This window comes from Sylvia atricapilla, chromosome 19 (assembly GCF_009819655.1).
Source record: "Sylvia atricapilla isolate bSylAtr1 chromosome 19, bSylAtr1.pri, whole genome shotgun sequence".
Lineage (NCBI taxonomy): Eukaryota > Metazoa > Chordata > Aves > Passeriformes > Sylviidae > Sylvia > Sylvia atricapilla.
Window position 1 is genome coordinate 3403159 of NC_089158.1, and position 18794 is coordinate 3421952.

The 18794-nt window shown below is 51.6% G+C and overlaps 1 protein-coding gene across 14 annotated transcripts in view; it reads right to left on the bottom strand.

Annotated features, from left to right (window-relative positions):
• The window catches only part of LOC136369591 (histone-lysine N-methyltransferase EHMT1-like), a 115810-nt gene that overhangs the window by 22806 nt on the left and 74210 nt on the right, over nucleotides 1-18794 (bottom strand). For 12 of the 14 annotated variants that reach the window (XM_066332490.1, XM_066332495.1, XM_066332492.1 and 9 more), the window contains 11 exons: nucleotides 17429-17606; nucleotides 15949-16085; nucleotides 15014-15202; nucleotides 14279-14359; nucleotides 12136-12256; nucleotides 10292-10423; nucleotides 7753-7898; nucleotides 4721-4864; nucleotides 2760-2986; nucleotides 1950-2114; nucleotides 815-897 (listed from right to left, as the gene is read on the bottom strand). In XM_066332490.1, the coding sequence (XP_066188587.1) occupies nucleotides 815-897; nucleotides 1950-2114; nucleotides 2760-2986; nucleotides 4721-4864; nucleotides 7753-7898; nucleotides 10292-10423; nucleotides 12136-12256; nucleotides 14279-14359; nucleotides 15014-15202; nucleotides 15949-16085; nucleotides 17429-17606 (1603 nt within the window). The remainder of the gene's footprint in view (nucleotides 1-814; nucleotides 898-1949; nucleotides 2115-2759; nucleotides 2987-4720; nucleotides 4865-7752; nucleotides 7899-10291; nucleotides 10424-12135; nucleotides 12257-14278; nucleotides 14360-15013; nucleotides 15203-15948; nucleotides 16086-17428; nucleotides 17607-18794) is intronic. The other 2 variants (XM_066332500.1, XM_066332499.1) reach the window with 1 other exon arrangement.

Sequence of the window (18794 nt, forward strand, 5' to 3'; positions counted from 1 at the left end):
TGCAAATGCAGAGCTGCAACATGGATGGAATTTCTCCACACAGGCTCTGGATCTGGCCAGAGATTCTCACAGCTGTGCAGAGACTGACAGATGATGCTGACAGCCAGACAAAGATGTCTGGGCATGATAACATGTTGTGTATGATGAGGCTGTGGTTAAATATCAATGAATAGCATTTCTGTGCTATTGAAGAAGGGAACAATGGAGCAAACACTTGCTAGACAAAAAAAAAGAAGGAACTGATAAAGGGCAAGAACAGAAAGCGTCCAAAAATGTACAGCAAAGTACTGGAGTGGAAAGGAAGCATCCTGAGGAAACATTGTGTCCTTCAGAGGGGGAAATTCCTGGGGAATATTCCATGCTAAAAACAAGCTCAGCAGCTCAAAGGCATCTGGTGATAGGCAACTCTGTACCCCAAAACAAACCCCATGGATTGAGGGCTCTTCCTTTCTGCTTTCTTGCTGATGGGTCTTGGCTTCAGCTGATTCCCATCTTCTCCCTCTCTACTGGATGCAAATACCCCATGGACGGAGAGGGGCTGGGAAAAACCACACAGGGGCCATTTTGGGGACACAACCAGCTGGTCTGGATAAAACCACACTCAAATGCAGACACCAGTGGGGAAGAGTGCCCATTTCCCAGAGAGATGGAGCCCTTTCCAATGACACATCACCCGCAGCAGCCTCTCTGCTCCAAGGCCCTCCCCGGGGGCACTGGGAAGATGATGTGGTGCCATGCTGGGAAGAGCTGGCACAGCCTGGCAGCAGCTGGGAGTGCTGCCAGACAGGCCCTGGCCTGGGAAGGAGGCACCTACCCAACATCAGCAGGACCTTCTGCAGCTCCCCTTGCCTGGCAGAGAAGTACAACTGCTTCGGGTGGAACCGCAGCTTCTTGGGCCTGCAGGAGAGGGGAGAGAGGCAGAATGAATCCCCAGGGAAGAACAGGCAGGAATGTCACTCCCCCACTGACACCCACAGGCCTGACAAAGTTCTGGGCTCATCCCTCAGCGTGGGCAGCAAGGCAGGGGGAGTTCTGCCCCACTCAGGTGAGACCCCACCTGCAGAGCTGCCTCCAAATCTGGGATCCCCAACACAAAGAGGACGTGGAGCTGCTGGAGTGAATCCAGAGGAGGCCACGGAGATGCTCCAAGGGCTGGAGCCCCTCTGCTCTGGAGCTCCCCAGGCTGGGAGAGCTGGGAGTGCCCACCCAGAGGAAAGAAGGCTCCAGGGACACCTCAGAGCCCCTTCCAGGGCTTAAGGGGGCTCCAGGAGAGCTGGAGAGGGACTGGGGACAAGGGATGGAGGGACAGGACACAGGGAATGGCTTCAAATTGAAAGATGGGAAATTTAGGATTAAATGTATGAAAGAAATCCTTCCCTGGCAGGGTGGGCAGGGCTGGCACAGGGTGCCCAGAGCAGCTGTGGCTGCCCCTGGATCCCTGGCAGTGCCCAAGGCCAGGCTGGATGGGGCTTGGAGCAGCCTGGGACAGTGGGAGGTGTCCCTGCCCATGTCAGGGGTGGCACTGGATGAGCTTTAAGGTCAGTTCCAACCCAAACATTCTGTGATTATCTGATACAGCTCCAGAAAAACCAAGTCTCCAGAAGGAGGTTTTAAAACTTGCAGCTGCAGCCCCAGCCAGTCCAGTTCCAGTGAGGGCTGGATCTGTTCAGTGCTGCTCAACAACAGATTCTGGGTCTCACTGCTGTGAACAGGAGCTCCCAGAAATTACAGCTGCAGCTGAAGAGCCCATGAAAAACTAAATCCTCCAGAGAAATCAGCAAGACATTTAGAGCTGTAACAGTGCTCCCAAATCTGTTGGGGATGACTAAAGAGTGAAGCGAACAAAAAAATCTCTGAGTTGGACTAAAATCCAGAAAAGCTAAATCTCATTTTCTCTAGGCTAAGCAACCTTGCTGGGAACTGGAGTGACCCAATGGTCTTTTCCTTACTTTTCAGAGTCCAGGGCAATCAGGGCACTTTCCAGAGTTTCCTTCACTGGTCCCTGGGTCAAGCTAGTAGTAGGCTTTGGAAAAACTGAAGACCCAGCGATGTCAAACCCTTCAGCAGCCGAACTTTCTGGCTTGTCTTCCTCTGACAACCTCGTCCCAGTGCCACTGAAGAGGAAAAATGAGAGACAGCCAAAGCACAACCATTAAAAATACACAACAATGTCTCTCTTGTGCCAAAAAAGGAAAGCAAATGCATTTTAAATACAGATGAGTAGAAGTGAAATCGAAACCCAAACCAACGTATTTTACAGCTTTTTCGGTAAGAACTTGCCCCAGAAAGGAATTGCACTGCCCTCTGATTGCATCTTGATGTACTCTGAGCTACAGGAGACCCAGGCACACGGGTTAAGTCTTGAAACACCTGAACAAGGCCAGATGGGATGGGAAGTCAGAGCATAGTTCAACACAAAGCTTGTTTGATTTGTGTTTTTCCCCCTCTCTTTGCACTTGTGGGTGCGAGTCAGAAACTGCAGAGGGGAATGGCTGTCACTTAGCAAACATGGCAAATATCAACTAATTCCACTATTATTCCACTCCTAACAACGAGAGGAAGGAATGGTTTAACTCCCGAACCCCTCAACCTCCAGAGCCTCTGCCTGGGGCAGCGAGTGACACAAAACACCCCCGTGCAGATCCCTGCAGCTGAACCAGCCCAGGCAGCTCCCAGCTCATCAGGAGGAGCCCAAACATTGAAAGCAAAGCCTGGTGTGCGGCAGGAGGCTGGAGATCCCCCCGTGCTCCCCAGCTCACCTCCCCGTGGTGGTGTCGGCCCTGCCCTCCAGAGCCGCCGGCTTCTGCTGCTCGTAGCTCAGGGACACCGTGGAGGTGGTGTCAGCCTTGGCTATTGTCACCTCCTTGGCCTTGGAGGCCTCCTCCCCGCAGTGAGGGCAGTAGCTGGTGTCGTTCACCTGCGAGGCACAGCTCTTGTGGAAGCGGTGGGAGATGCTGCTCTCGGGCTGACACTCCATGAAAGTGCCCTTAAAAAACCACAGAGAAGGAGTTCAGCCCCTGCTCGGGCCCTGCCTCGCCCCTTCACACGCTCCAGCCACTCCTCTCACCACCTCTCTCGGCCCTGCTGCGTCCAGTACAGTAAAGCAAGCACTGCCACTTCTTTAGAAGAGAACAAAACCAAGGTAAAGGGGGAAAAACTCACTTGGTTAAGGACTGCAAAGCAAGATTTTGAATTGTGCTTAGGAAACAGAACAAAGAAGTCCCGATTTCCAGCTCTTCCCTCTAACGCTTGACGTTCTCGCTTCTGTCTCTAGAAGTGCCAGTGCACTGTAAGGACGCCCCCAAAACTGGAAAAGAAAACTTCAGACCTGTGCTGAGCCAGCATTAAAAACTACCCGAAACAAAGCTGTACACAAACCATCCAAGAACCTCCATGAATCTGGTATTGACCTCACTGTAACCCAAATTATGTGACTCTTCTGCCTGGACCAGCCTAATTAACCCAAACGAGCTGACTGCTCATGCAACAAACTGGGCAATTCCTCTGAAAATCGTTTTGCTTTTCTAGCAAAGTCCCTGCAACTGCTGTGCAGGGCCCCAGAACTCCCTGCCTGTGGTGTTGGGGCTGCCTGAAGCCCTGCTGTGCTCTGGGTTGGGGATGGGTGGCACAGACAAACACTCCAGGTTCACCTCTGTGAACACTGTGAGCTCTCTCAGCACACAGCACTGAAAGATGGAAGAGAGTGCAAGGAAAGGCCAGTCAAACCCCCTCTTCTCCTCAATTCAGTCCTCCCAAACAAGCTAATTAACTCTATTTCAGCTTTGCAAAATGCCTTGAAGGGTTTTGAGGATTTTATCTTCTAAATGATCTTTGACTCAGCAGGAAAACCCAGGATGGCTCCATTTACTACAATAATCCTTGAGACTACTGCAGCATCTTTCCTTGAGTCATCCTGAAAAATACCAGCATCACACAATTAAGCCTCATCACCACTCTGTGAGGCCTCAGTTGGTGCCTTTCAGCTTTATCCACAGGCAAAGCAGGACACTGGCCACTAAAGGACTGCACCAAGTCCCTTAAAAGCCTCGGTAGCAGAGGTGGAAGAAGCAGCAGGAGATCACAGAGTGGTTTGAGTTGGAAGGGACCTTAAATCTCATCTTGTTCCAATGCCCCTGCCATGGGCAGGGACACCTTCCACTATCTCAGGCTGCTCCAAGTCCTGTCCAGCCTGGCCTAGGACACTTCCAGGGATCCAGGGGCAGCCACAGCTTCTCTGGGCACCCTGTGCCAGGGCTTCACCACCTTCACATGGAAGAATTTCTTCCTAATATTTAATCTTCCTAATATCTAACCTAATTGAAATCTCCACCACTGCTTTGGTCCAGTGCCATCACTCAGGTTCCCCATCCTGAGGGGACACAGAGATGGGGGCACAAGCAAAGACATTTTTTTGGATGTGATTGATCTCAGTACACAGAAAGAAAAACAACAAACCCTTGTTCCGAAGAAATTCTAAATGCAAGACTTCCAGCACGTGAAATCCCTTCAGCAACACCCCCTGGGGGTCTCCAGGAAGATAAAAGTGATGATTTCAGCTGCCTTCACACACATTCCTATTGAAAACACCTCCTGATGTGCTGTGGAACGAGGTGGGGCTGATGCCAGGAAGTCAGGAAACCCCTTTAGGGACCATCTCCACCTTCAGCTTCCAGCTATTGCAACAGGTACCCCCTTCCCTAGATCGAGAGCACGGACTTACTGCAGTGCAAAAGTATCCACAGCCAGGGCAACACTGGTGTTTCACCATCCTCCCTCTATGGTCCTCACACAGCACCAAAAGCTGGACTTTGTTAGACGGGCGCATCAGTTCATACTTAACCACACTGTTTGTGCATCGGCCCAGCTGGAACAGGAGAAATTAAAGGAAATGAAATTACTGGAGACCACAACACTCCCTGTGCTTTGTGCGGAGGGAGATTCTGCACACTGCCTCGAGGAGGCCTGGCTTTTTCACAGGAATTCAGCTGTGTGCCAGAGAGCATTAGCAGTGCAGCAGGAAGCTGTGAAAGCTGCTCTCAGGAAGGAATGCATCATTTACTAACTAACATGCATGTGCACCCCGAGTCATTTGTTCCTTGCGACAACAACAACAACAAAATGATAACTGGAAATAGGCAACAGCCAAGCAGCAGAAGGGGCAGTCCCAGGGGCCTGACTCACACAACACACACTCTCCTCTTGCCAGGAAGAGCGGGTGTCAGTGACCAAGAGAACGAGACCATACGCACTAAATCTTGTTACCGCTCAAAACTCCGAGTCACAGGAAGATAAAGGGAGAAATAATTGCTCCTCATTGCCAGGGAAGTTATCGTCTGTACTGGTTCCAGCACTGGCCCCTGCCCAGACCACAGGGATGAAGAGCCAGGCTTTCATGAGAGCTCAGCTAAAGTCATGTTTGGAGCAGGTTTTCCAAAGGATTTCAACCCATCTACAGCTCTGGGCTTAAAAATCAGAGAATCACAGAAGCATGGAATGGTTTGGGTTGGAGGGACCTTAAAGCTCATCCCATTCCATCCCCTGCCTGGGCAGGGACACCTCCCACTGTGTCCCAGGCTGCTCCAAGCCTGGTCCAGCCTGGTCTTGGACACTGCCAGGGATCCAGGGGCAGCCACAGCTTCTCTGGGCACCCTGTGCCAGGGCCTCATCACCCTCACAGGGAAAAATTTCTTTCCATTCTTCACCTGTCCTCCTTCAGTTTAAAGCCATCCCCCTTTTCCTATCACTCCATGCCTTCTCATGCCCCAACTTGATCCGTTCCACAGTTGGGGTTCCCTGCTCCCAGCCAGTGCTCCTTGCTCTGCTGCACCAAGAGGGAGCAGCACCTCCTACAGCCACCACACTGTCCCAGCCCAGCTGTCACCTCCCAGCATGACACAACGCTCTTTGGGTTCTGTTTCAGGTTCCCCTTGATAATAATTTTACTTTCCCCAAACACCTGGCAAAAGGGGACTTATAAACGAGGAATGTAAAGGTGAAAGGCTGCTCCAAGGAAGGGTCCCTTGGAGGGAAGGTGGAGAATTTATTGTCCTCATGACAGAGTCAGTCAGGGACACTGTGCCACAGACGGCCCCTCTGCTCCAGCCAAGGATTTGCTGCTTTTTCTCAACAAAACTAAACATTGTCTCTAATTATTTTTTTTTAATTCCACTCCTGCAGAAGCAACACCCCTGTGGGAAAAGAGAAGAGATTTTAACCTGGGCTCATCATTTGCCCTTGGCATCTCCAATTGAGCTTTCCCAAATTCCAGCTGCAGAGACTTCTGTGGTTGAGACACCTTGGCCAGACTAATCCCTGTCACCACCCCGACCCCAGAGGCTGCAGGGGTGCCACAAGAGCACCATGGACCTTCTCCTGAGGAGGAATTTTACTGAGCTGAGGCAATTCCATTGACAGGTGGAAAGCTGCATTACCTGTGTGAGGAAGACCCTGCACTGTTATGCCACTTTATTATTTGTTAGAAACTCTAAAAAAAGTTCAACATGATTAATTGCTATTTTCCAACCATTAGAGAGTGCAGCAGGGTGCTCATAACTATTTATAACACTCTCCAAGGACATGACAGTCTGAAGAAGCCACTGTTCACACATATAATATTCCTCTAACATCTCTGAGTCACTTATCCCATCATTAAAAAGAATCTAACATAAAGCACGGCCTTTGCTATTTCTGCCTGTGATTTATCCAGGGACAGAACTGTCAACTCACCATAGCCAGGAGCAGGAATTCTTTCACACACCTTGTGTTTGTTTAGAAACCCTGGGGACCCCCTCTCTCTGATGAGTCTCCCAGGACATCTTCTCTTTAATGAATCAATTTTGCCATTCTTTGGAAATTCCTCTCTCTACAGGCACCAGCACACAATAACAGAAGCAGAGCTGGTCTACAAACCTGATTATCCCTTTGTCCCCTCTCCTGGGATCCTAGAGGAGAACTAGGGATATTCTCACTCCTTGTGCTACCTCTGGTGAGTGTGGGAGGGCTGTAGTGAAGCTGGAAAGAAACCCAAGTGCCTCCCAGTAGAAGGAGAATCCATCAAAAGCATTCCTGCCCTGCAATTCTCACTTTCCAGATTTTGGAATGGAGTCACTTCTGCCACTTCCTTCCACACTTCTGGAACCAGCAGAGCCCAACCAGCCCAGCTGTGAGCAACCCAAAGGCATGGAGTGCAATCCCTGTCAGGCAGTCAGAGCTGGGGCTGCACAGCTGCCAGGACACGGAAGCTTTGGGACAGAAAGAGAGGAAGAGAGAGGAAGGCTGGGGCAGCAGAGGCCATGCCAAGCTCCTGAACTCAACACCTGGCCACAGAAAGGTTTCGCAACAGCTCCTTTGCAGCCAAGGGAAACCAGCTCCAATCCTTGACTGGATTTTCTCCCTCTGATGCAGGTTCCTGTATTTGAGCCCATTTGGCCTGAAGTGTGAATGTTACATCAACCAGACCCAGCCACACATGCCAGGACAAGCCTGAGAGACCCACCCAGAGCCTCTCCCAGTGCAGACACAGCACCTGCTCCCTCCCAGGGGCCTCACCCCGGTGTGTGACAGGCACAGAGTGCTGAGCCCTCAGCTGAGGGAGGGGACACCAGCCCTGCCATTCCTCACACCAGTGGGTCCCAGTTTAGCAGGCCCAGAGCCCCTGCCTGACCCCACACGTGCTCCTGGCACAGCTTTTCACTCTTCATGGCCTTGTCCTCAGCAGGAAAGGCTGTGGGAAGCCAAAGGACAGGCTCCTACCTCGTTATCCACACTCTCCGTGGCCATGCACTGGTTGTTGGCTAACGTGGTGATCTCTCTGCTTTTGGGGGTTTCCATTCGACAGCTACACAGGGGCACTTCCTGCAGACCATCCACTTCCATGGCTTCAGGGCCATTGGAGAGACCTGGGGCACAGAAAAGCTGTGAATTAACTCCACTTTTCTTCCAGGAGAAAGGATCCAGTCCATCAACACCAGCCATGTCTCCTGTGACATCTTCCCATTCCACGTCCTGAGATGCTCTCCAGGCTTTTGCACCACTCGGTAAAAGAGACACTTTCACACCAGCTGGAGTTTGCAAAAGCCTCCTGTACCTTCCCAAGTCCAGCCACACTCACTGTGCTGAAATCAAGAGTAATCAAGTTATAATCAGCTTCCTCTGAGAAAACCTCAAAAAGGCAAAGCAATGAGGTGCAGGTTTTTATCAGCCTCTCTCCCCTCCCCACAACACTGGGCTCTGGCACCAGGAAATTTGTAGGAAACCACACAGAGCTGGGAATTTGAATAGGCAGTGGAGTGATAAATAGAGATGATCAGGAAAGCACAAATTCCTATTTGCAAAGGCTTATTACACAGATGGGAAAACAAAATTCCTGGGACTGTTTGGTGTCAGCCAACCAAGAATTATTTATTTTGGAAAGAGAACAAACCAGGGAAAAGAAAGCAGCAAGATGCTCCCATGTTCTTGCCTTTTCCTCATCTCCTCTCTGATGCTGAAGGTTTACAAACCTATGGAAAGGTGGATGAGGGCTTTTGAGGGGGGTCACTGTGGGAATATTCCTGTGGTTCCCCTGGATTGAAATCAACCACTGGGTTCCCCAAGACTGCCAAACACTGGCCTAGTGACAAGGGGGTTGATTCTAGCCCTACCCTCCTGTTCCAGTCCTGCACCAAACCATGTCTGCAATGTTTGCAATGCAGAAGCCTTTGGGTTTGGGGATGGTTCCCCCTGAAGCACCCCAAGCTTTCCCTACCCACTGCTATGGGATGGGCTCACACTGAGAAGGAAGCTGGCTGCTGTTTTTCAAGCTTTTGAATGGGAATGGAGAATAATCTCACTGTGAGGTTTTGCAGATTGAACTTCATCCCTGGGGATATTCCTCCTCAGCTGCCCTGGCAGTGGCAGCCTCCCCCAGAGCACCCTGCCCGTGGCTCTGACCCTGCCAGCTGAGCACGAGCCCCTTTCACCCCATCAGGAATTCCTTCACACAACAAGCTGCAAGCTCAAGCCTAGCAAAGGGATATTCCAAGACATACAAGGCCAGGGAAAGTCCTTGCTGTTTTCATGAAAAATCCTGTCAAGATCTTAAAGGTTTAAGAGTTTTCTCTGGGAGCACAAATCACAAAGCTCATTCCTCGCCTTCTGAGCTGTCACTTCCCTAATCTGCCTGACATCCAGAGGCTGTGGTGAAAGCATCCCTCATCCCTCCTGACCCTCCCTTGGTGGGGAAGGCTCCCACCCTCTCTTTGATGTGCTCTATCAAAGGAGCCAGACAACCTTTGAGGGAGCAGTGGGGACAGATGGGCAGGTGCAGCCAGGGGATGCAGGATCTGAGAAGAGTTCAGCACTGGCAGCAGCAACTGTCCCTCCTCTCCCAGGGCTGAAAGAGCCGTTCCTGAGGGAGCAGTGGTGATAGCAGTTCTGGGGGGATGCTGAGTGGGACAGGAGGATGCTGGGGCAGTACCTTGGACCCTTGGTGAGAGTATTCCCAAGATAAAGTGCCTCACTGGAACTGAGATCCCATCTACACCTTCATTCCATCCCAGCACCCTCCCTGTTCTCACCCACATCCCCAGACATACTCCCATTCCAAATCCATCCCTGTTTCTACCCCAGTCCCATACCTATCCTCATGCTCACCCCCAGCCCAGCCCCATTCCCATTCTGGACTATCCCTGTCTTCATTTCAGCCAGTCCCATGTCCATCATCATCCTCATTCCCATCCTAGACACATTCCTATCCCAGCCCCATCCCTACCCTCATCATCATCCCCAACCCAGCCCCATATCTATCCTCATCCCAACCCTCATCCCCTCTCCAGCCCTATCCTCACCTCTAATCCCCATCCCTCATCCCCATCCCTAATCCCGATCCCCAATCCCCAATTCCCATCCCCATTCCCATCCCCATCCCCAATTCCCATCCCCAATCCCCAATTCCCATCCCCATTCCCGTTGCTCCGTGCGCTCTGTGGCCGCCAGGGGGCAGCCGGGGCCCCGCACGGCGCCGCCCGTGGAACAAAGGGACCCCAAACCCGATCCCAAACCTGACTCCAGACACAACCCGGACGCCAAACCTGACCCCAAAACACAGTCCCGACCCCAAACCTGGCCCCAAACTCAAATTCAAACCAGACCCCAAACCCAGCCCTGACCCCAATCCCAAACCTGACCCAAACTCAGACACAAAACCAGCTCTGACTCCAAATCCAAGCCCAATTCCAACCCCAAACCCAACCTCGACCCCAATCCCCCCCTCAAACCAAGCCCCAACCCCAGCCGCAGCCGCAGCACTCACCTCCCACTGGCGAGGAGAGGATGCCCTTCACCCGGAGATCCAGGGAATCCAGGGACACCTCCATGTACTCCATGCTGTTCTCCTGGCCAGGGCCCTCCCTGCTGCCCAGTGAGGCTTTATAGGCTTCAGCACCTGGGTGGGGACAGGGGATTGACACAGACCCCAGGGCTGTGCAGGCTCCCTGGGGGAGCGCAGAGCACACGGGATGTGCCAACACACATCTGGCCATGGCTGCTCTTGTCACACTGAGCTTCCACCTCCACCCGGGCAGGGAACAAGAAAAGGGAATCATGAGATGAGTTCTGCCTCTGTGAGGGCACAAGGAAGGGATGAAGCAGGGCTTGAGCATCCTCCTGCCCCCAGCCTGCTGCCCAGGGCTCAGGTACACACTGGCCAGGCACAGCCAGCTGCACCTCAGGAGGAGGATGGGAGAGGTGACATCCAGCTTAGTGCGAGAGGAAACATGAAAAAAGTCAAGTTCTGCCTCAAAGTGAACAGAGCTGCAGCTGGGAGGAGATTGTGGGAGAGTCCTTTGCACTCCCTTGGCTTCACTTTCTCTCCTGGTTTGCTTCTGTCAGCCCAGCTTGGCCAAGAGTTTGGTTACCCCATAAGACCAGCTCCCACTTTCACCAAAGGGGCAGAAACCTAATCTGCATCTGAAATGAAGAGTTGGGCATTTGCTGTGACAGAGATCAAGGGTCCCTATGGCATCCTGGGAGGAAGAGGAGCCAGTCAGGTGAGTGACAGAGCAGGGGCTGAAAAATGGTCAATTTACTCAGAAGCACCAAAAAGCTGCTGGTACAAAAACAACCTTTTTGCACTGGACTAGCAAACCCAGAAGAATAAAAATGAACCTTTTGGTGGCGGTGGATGTACGAAACCTTAGCAATGAGGCTGAAGGCACAGCTGCACTATCCACTTTATCTCTCCCATGTTGTTACGTTTCCCAAAGAAGAAGCATCACATCCAGCCTGCACTCCTGCATCTCCTCACCTCTCACCAGAGCTCACTGAAACCTTCTTTGGTGCTCAGTGACTCTGGACAAACAAGAGGGACCCTTGGAACAACACCCACACTTGAGATGGGCCTGAGGCAGCTCCTTCCAAATGTTGTGGCTCCTCCACAAGGAGCAAAGCCAACCTGCACATTCCATTCAGCTGCAGGCATCCACATAAAAGCAATGGAGCACCATTCCAGGGTGGTTCTTTCCTTTCCTTCTGCATCTAAACACGCTCCCTTGAGCTCATGGGACAGGAGTCCACATGGACACACATCACAGAATCCCAGACTTGTTTGGGTTGGAAGGGATCTCAAAGCTCATCCCATCCCACCCCTGCCATGGGCAGGGACACCTCCCACTGTCCCAGGTCACTCCCAGCCCCAATGTCCAGCCTGGCCTTGGGCACTGCCAGGGATCCAGGGGCAGCCACAGCTGCTCTGGGCACCCTGTGCCAGCCCTGCCCACCCTCACAGGAGACAATTTCTCCAGTACAGGTAATATCCATTTCCCATCTTGCAGTCTGAAGCCATTCCCCTTGTCCTATCACTATCTCCCCATACAAAATTCCTCTTCCTCCTTTTTGTAAACCCCATGAGGCCTCTTTTTTGGATACTCTAAAATAAAGGGATTCATGAAGAAAATAAAACTCCTGCAGCATTCCAAGGACAAAGCCACGTGTTCTGCTGTTACAGTGACACCAGCAGCTCGTGCAGCCAGGGGCGAGCTCACAGCCCAACCTCGGGAAGGAAGAGTGAGCCCTGCAGACTCACAGGCCTCAGGTTCTTCCCCCTGCACCTGGAGGGCTGACTGGGGTGGAGTGAAGGAACAAAACCCCATGAATTACCTAGCACACCGCCTTGTTTCTTTTTATTCCTCCGCCTCCTCTTGCGGGTGGGTTTCAGCCATGGACTGTCCGTCTTCCCTTTCCTCTTCAGCAGCTTCTTCTTGACACTGGACTCGGAGCTCTGAGGAACCAGAGAGGCCACGTGCACGTCAGGCATGGTGGCACCAGGGTCCCTCTGTGGGACAGCCCTCACCCAGCTCGAGTTGTGTGAGAAGGACCAGGGGTTTGAAACCAAAGGGCTGCTCAGAGGCCTTTATAGCCCTGAAAAGGAAACTCAGGCACACGTGTGGGTGGATTTCCTGTCAGTTCAGCAGGGCAGGCTGCACTTTCTCTTCCATGGAGGCCCTCACACCACGCTCATGAGCAGCACTGCAAGTGGGCTGGCACTTGTACACTTCCAGCTTCTCCCAAAAAATAATTGTAGAATCACAGAATATCCTGAGCTGGAAGGGACCCTCAAAGATCACCAAGTCCAGCTCCTGGTCCTGCACAAACACCCCACCCTGTGCCTCAAAGGGCTGTCTCAACGCTTCTTCAACTCTGGCAGTTGGGTTTTCAAACTAAAATATTCATATTTCTCCACAAAAAAACCCCACTTTGCACTTAAAGAGCCACCTGGCAGGGCTGGAGTGGACCCAGGGGAACTGAAGTGTACAGCAGCAGAGCAGCCCCCTCCCTGAGCCAGGCACAGGGCAGCACAGAGCAGTCATGCAGCAAATACTCAGCCACATGTATGAATCTCAACACACTGTGGGTTTTGGTTTAAAAAAATTCAGTTGTCTGGGGTGGGGTTTCAAAGTCAACATCAGAACAGGCATCAGGCACCCCAACCCTGCCAGGGTTTAATGCATCCATCATAAAACTCGTGTTCAGACTGAAACTGTCGGCTCCTGATGCTTATCCAGCTGCAGGCAAAGCCTTGGAAAAACCTGGTACCACCAGCAGCAGCTTTGCCAAGCCCTGCTCTCCCCAGGAGGGAACACATGGAGCTGAGCTCTGCCTCTCCAGGGTGTCTGTGCTGCCCCAGACCCCTGAGTGTGGCCTCAGCACGTGGCTTTACCCCAAGTGCATGGCTCTGCTCGTGGGAGTGAGATCTGTGTGTGAGCCAGTCGTGTCTGGGAGCTGAGTGACTCAGCAGAGCTCAAACCACTGGCCAGGATGTGGAGAGCCCACCTGGGAGCTTGGAGTCCCAGCCCGAGCCTTGGTGTGGGCTAACACAACAGCCTGGCCTCAGCTGCCCAGAACAGGCTGCACTGCCCCTGCCCCTCCCGGGCTCCTGGAGCGTCAGAGCACGGGGAACAAGACCCTGAAGAGCTCCAGTGGTTCACTTGATGTGTTTCGTGTGCATGATTCTACCTTCAGCTCAAAACATCAAGAATTTTCTCAAGGTGGCTGAAGAGTTGGGGTGCCTTAAATGCTGGCTCCTCAACTTGAGAGGCTGTGGAAAGACAGGTTTTAGGGAAAGGGGAGGGAGGCGGACAGAAACAACCAACAAACGATTTAAATTAAAAAATCATTAGGTTCTCTAAGAATTAGGTTCTCTAACCGTAAAAAAAAAAAAAAAAAAAAAAAAAAAAAAAAAAAAAAAAAAGTACAAATCCCCAGCAACTGCTGAAGGTCTTGACCTGGTGCTGTACGACCAAGGTCCCAGGGAGAGTGTCTGTCTGTCTGTCTGTCTGTCTGTCTGTGAGCTGTTTGTCTCCCTGCTCAGCAGGACCAGTGAATTTCGGCCGTGGGCTGGGCCGATGGGTTGGGAACAACCCCACCCCAGCAGAACTTCAGTGAGAAAGCCTCGCTGGCTCCTACCACGTGCCAACTGCACATCTGAGGAACTCAAGCACCCTTAAACACCTCTGCTAACATTCGAATGATTAAAAGCAGTCAACACCTTGTTGAAAACAACAAAAGCCCATTAGTTAGCATCAGAAAGCAATTAATTGTGCCACGGATCAGGGTTAAGCACCTTGTGGAAAACAATACTCCGTGTGTGGGTGGTTTCAGAGAATGAGTTTTGTCAAGGAGACTTGAAACTGCACCGCCTTGGCTTTGCTCTCTCTCTCTCTTTTTCTGGCAGCAGTGCAAAGGGGAAGAATTATTATCAACAGGCCACGGGCTGAAAAACACATTCGGCAACCCAGCTTACCAAGTCAGACTCGTCTCCATCCTCCTCCTCCTCCCCAGATTCTACAGACTCTTGTTCTTCCTCAGACTCGCCATCATCAATCTGCAGCCACCATTTGCCCGAGAACAGAAGGGGTCAGTCAGGTTGGGTCTCCCAAAAACAGAGCATCCCCCAGCACCCTGCTGATCCCAGCTGAGCCTCCCCCAGCAGCCTGCTGTGCCCCACACACACCTGAGCACCCCCAGCCCCAACCTGCACATGCCCTGAGCTCATCAGTGAGCTCCAATCACATCAGGAACATCCGTGGGGATGGCAGAGGGAGAAAAAAACCAAACCCTCATTCCAGAATAGTTTTCCAATTAAATTTCAATTTTTTGATAATCCCAACCCAGCCTCATGCCCGTACTGTGATTCAAAATTTGGGGAAAAAAGGCAACTAGGTTGTTTTAGTGCTTTCCCAAGCAAGATTGGGATGATGTCTCCTATTGATTCAGGGAATTCCAGAACCACATGTGGTGAGGGTTCTGCAGAGTGGATCCCAGAACTGGGGAGGGCTGGAACTTGGCGGGGGGAGGTGGTAAGACCCTCAGGTGCAGTGGGAAGCAGGAAATGGTCACCAAAGAGCCTCTCTACCATTGCTGACCCTTCTGTCACCTTGCAGGTGAAATAAAACCTAGAACTTGCTTCAATCCATGCCCCTCCTACCCCTGAGACCCCAGCAGTGTCCCAGGCTGCTCCTCAGGGCACAGGAATCACCTTCCTGGCGTTGTCTACGTCGGACACGTTGTCCTTGGAGGTCCTGTTGTCATCCACAGGAAACCCAGCCACCTGATCTGCTCCATGATCATCCTCCTCTTCCAGCTCATCCGAGTCCTCCTCCTCAGAGTCCACATCTATGCTCTCCCCGTTCACGTGGGGGCTGCCATCCCCCAGCTCCTTGTCACTCTGGAAGTCGCCCAAGACACAAAGACAACATCAATCCCTGAGACAGAGGAGCTGCATCCATCCCACATTCTCCTTTGGGCTTGGAGCTCTAGAGGTGGCTGTGTGTTCCTCCAGAGCTCCTGCCACGTGTCACCTCACCCTGTGGGACCTGGGGACACAAGGAGTCATTCCAGACTCACAGGGAGTGAGGGCAGGAGAGCTCCATTCCAACCCCCCAGGGCTGCAAGGAAGGTTTCTAGGGAATGGAAAGGGAAGTTACATCACATTGAGATTTTCATATCACTCCTTGAAATCCTTGAGTTCTAGGACCAAAACTTCAGGGCATAGGTCACAGCAAAAGCAGAATTTACTCAGGAGTGAGTCCATGTCTAAACTTTCATAAGTAGCCAAGTGTTTTTCTGTACAGCCTCAGGCAGCAACACAAAAGCTTGAAGACCAAAAGAAAAAGGGGCACGCTTGAAATCTCTCCAGTTGCTCAGGATTCCCAGGATGGAAGGGGAACACTCATTGGGAAAAGTTTGTTTAGGAGCTGGTATCTGAACAACCACTCTGGAACAGACATTCCCAAAGCACTAAGGCTGCTCTGGGCAGGAAGCTGCTGCCACAGGGAAGATGCAGATTCAGAAGGGAAGATGCTGATCCCAACAAACCAGCACGTCCCTGCACCTCCACATGGCTTTGGTGTCCCAAAAAAGGGACAAGGAAGTGACAACAAACACGTGCAGTGGGCTCAGTGCTGGCCTTACCTTGGCACCCACAGAGGAATGAGTTATGCTCTTAAACATCTCTATCATTGTTCTCTGTTTTAACACTTTGGTCTTTTTCTTGGGAACCAGGCTATAGGTTCCCATTCTCCGTTTTTTCTTGCGAGATACTGCAGCAGCTGGAAAAGAGAAGCACAGGGAACCCAAAGTTTGCTGAGGAATGAAAACGGGGTAGAGAGCAGGGGCTGCACTGGAGAGGGACTTTGGACAACGGCCTGGAGGGACAGGACACAGGGAATGGCTCCCACTGCCAGAGGGCAGGGCTGGATGGGAGATTGGGCAGGAATTGTTCCCTGGCAGGGTGGGCAGGGCTGGCACAGGGTGCCCAGAGCAGCTGTGGCTGCCCCTGGATCCCTGGCAGTGCCCAAGGCCAGGCTGGACATTGGGGCTGGAGTGACCTGGGACAGTGGGAGGTGTCCCTGCCATGGCAGGGGTGGGATGGGATCTGAAAGGTCCCTTCCAACCCAAACCTCCTGTGATTCTATGAAATGACACCTGAGGTCATGACCTGAGAAAACTTCTCACTCCAACTGACTTATTTACAAGTCAGGCAGAAGATGACACGCAGAGATGTGCAGACACACAAACAGCTTCCTGCCCGGGCTGTAGAGCTTCCCAAACTCCGAGTGCCCTCTGCACACTCCTGGCCCCTCCATCAGCACACACAGCATCAAATCCTTAAATTATCCTGCACTTGGCAGTGCTGATGTTGTAGGAGACTGAATGGAATCCAATTGCTCAAATTGAGACTGCAAGGCCAACAATACTGACTGACAATGGAAGCAATCTGACAATAACTGAAGAACACACAGGGGAAAAGGCACCTTACATGAAGAGGTGTTTGCCATTTAACCTCATTTCACACCTACTATGGGAGTCTGTCTGATTCCTTTCACTCCTTTGATTGGGTCTTAATTTGTTAAGTCTCCCTCCTGGCCTTCTAATCAAACCAGATATCACAGCTCCCTGCCTGCTGCTTTGGTGACTGCACAGCAGAAGGATGCTTGGTGCAGGCTCTTTAAGGAACAGCCAGCTTCAGCACCACTGTTATTGTTTGCACTTGCACAGCCTGTTCCTTGAAAGCATTTCCTCATCTTCCGTGGTAATGAAATTTCACCAGAATTTATGAAGAGGCCGCTAAAAAATTCTGTGAACCCAATTAATTTTATTTATAAGGCTGTAATTCTTTGGTAAGCAGCTGTGGAGATATTCAAAGCCCTACAGAATTGATAGAAAACCTCTTCAGAACATCCCAGAGGAAAAAAGGGATCAAAGTGTCTCCTCTAAGAAGAGCTTTTAGCAGAGGCAGGGGAGGGAACCCTGGAGGAGATCCAGTGGCAAAAACGTACTACCAGAGGTTTTAATCCTTGTTAACCTCCTCTCATCTCCCTCTCAGCCTCACACACAGGTTTGGAGGTGGGAGCTGCTCAGGATTCCAACATTCCAAGCTTTCCCTTTTTACCTGTCTGCGACTTGGTGGTGGCCACATAGCTCTGGTTCTGAGGTAGTGACTGGTGAAGGCCCGGGAGAGAGGGCAACGACAACGGCTTCACAAAGTCCAGTATGTTCTCAAACTCCTTCTCCTTGGATTCCTTCTGATCTCTGCTGTCTCTCCCATCTTTGGGGTCTTTACTTGCATGCTGGAAAACAAAAAGGCAGTTAACAACTGAGTTTTTCTGCACCGAATAAATAATTTTTAAAAAATCAGGGAATTAATTTAATTCCTTTCTCTCGAACCAAAATCACTTTCACCTGAAGGCAGGACCACATTCCCAGCAGGAGCACACAGCACATCAGGGGCTTTGCCTAAACCCTCCCAGCCTGGCTGAGGTGAGTACCTCCTGGGCTGAGGGCTGTGCAGGTGACAGGTGACCTCGCAGAGGTGGTGACAAGAAGCAGACCCTGTTCACACAGCTCTGGGGGGTCCTGGGAAGAGGAACCATCTCAATCAAAGCATCTATTCCCTAGAACACACCCTGAGCGTGGCTGTCACACCCAGCAGGCTCAGCACCAGCCCTGCAGAGCAGTTTTACAGGAGCAGGCAGCAAAGGAAAGGGATCCTTCCCTTTGGACACCATTTGGAACCACTGAGCCTCAGCAAAGGCTCCTCTCTCCTGCCCAGCACACAACAAACACAGCCAAAGCAGCTTCTTCCTCGACACTGAGGTGCATCCACAGAGAGCTGTCCAAGCCTCTCTTCACCCACGTATTCCCACTCCAGCTGCTGCTATTCCAAGCCCCAGGCAGGCTCCAGGCTCCTACTGCAAGCCAAGGGGATTCTGTAGTTGTTCCTGCAGCCTCCCCCAGGCACCACAGCCACTCACACCTGCCCTGGTTTGAGCTTGTACACAACACAGAGTCAAATCCTGCACCTCTGGTTATGAAAGAAAAGCTCCTACAGCTCCACAGAGAATCATTCAGGTTGGACAAGGCCTTTAAGGTCACCAAGTCTAACTATTAACCCAGCAGTGCCATGTCCACCACTCAGCCATGTCCCTGAGTGCCATTTCTCAGCTCTTGATGTGACTTCAATGTTTTCCTCCTCTAATTTAGGAAACAATCCCCTTCCTGAGCGTCTAACCCCATTTTATGTACCCTAAAAGCCTCAGACAGAGAGGTCCAGATTGTTTGTTTCCTTTTTCCATGTGTGTTTATTCTTTAAACAGTCATGGCTTGGTTTAATGGTGCTTTTATTCCTGTGCCTTTTGTGTCAAGTGTGGCAAAGGGAAGTCAAGGCCAGGGCAAGGCCCCTCATCCAGTCCCCTGAAACATTTTCCTGTTACAGCCCAGCAAGGAGGGACCTGGTGAGAAAAGGAAACACATGAAGG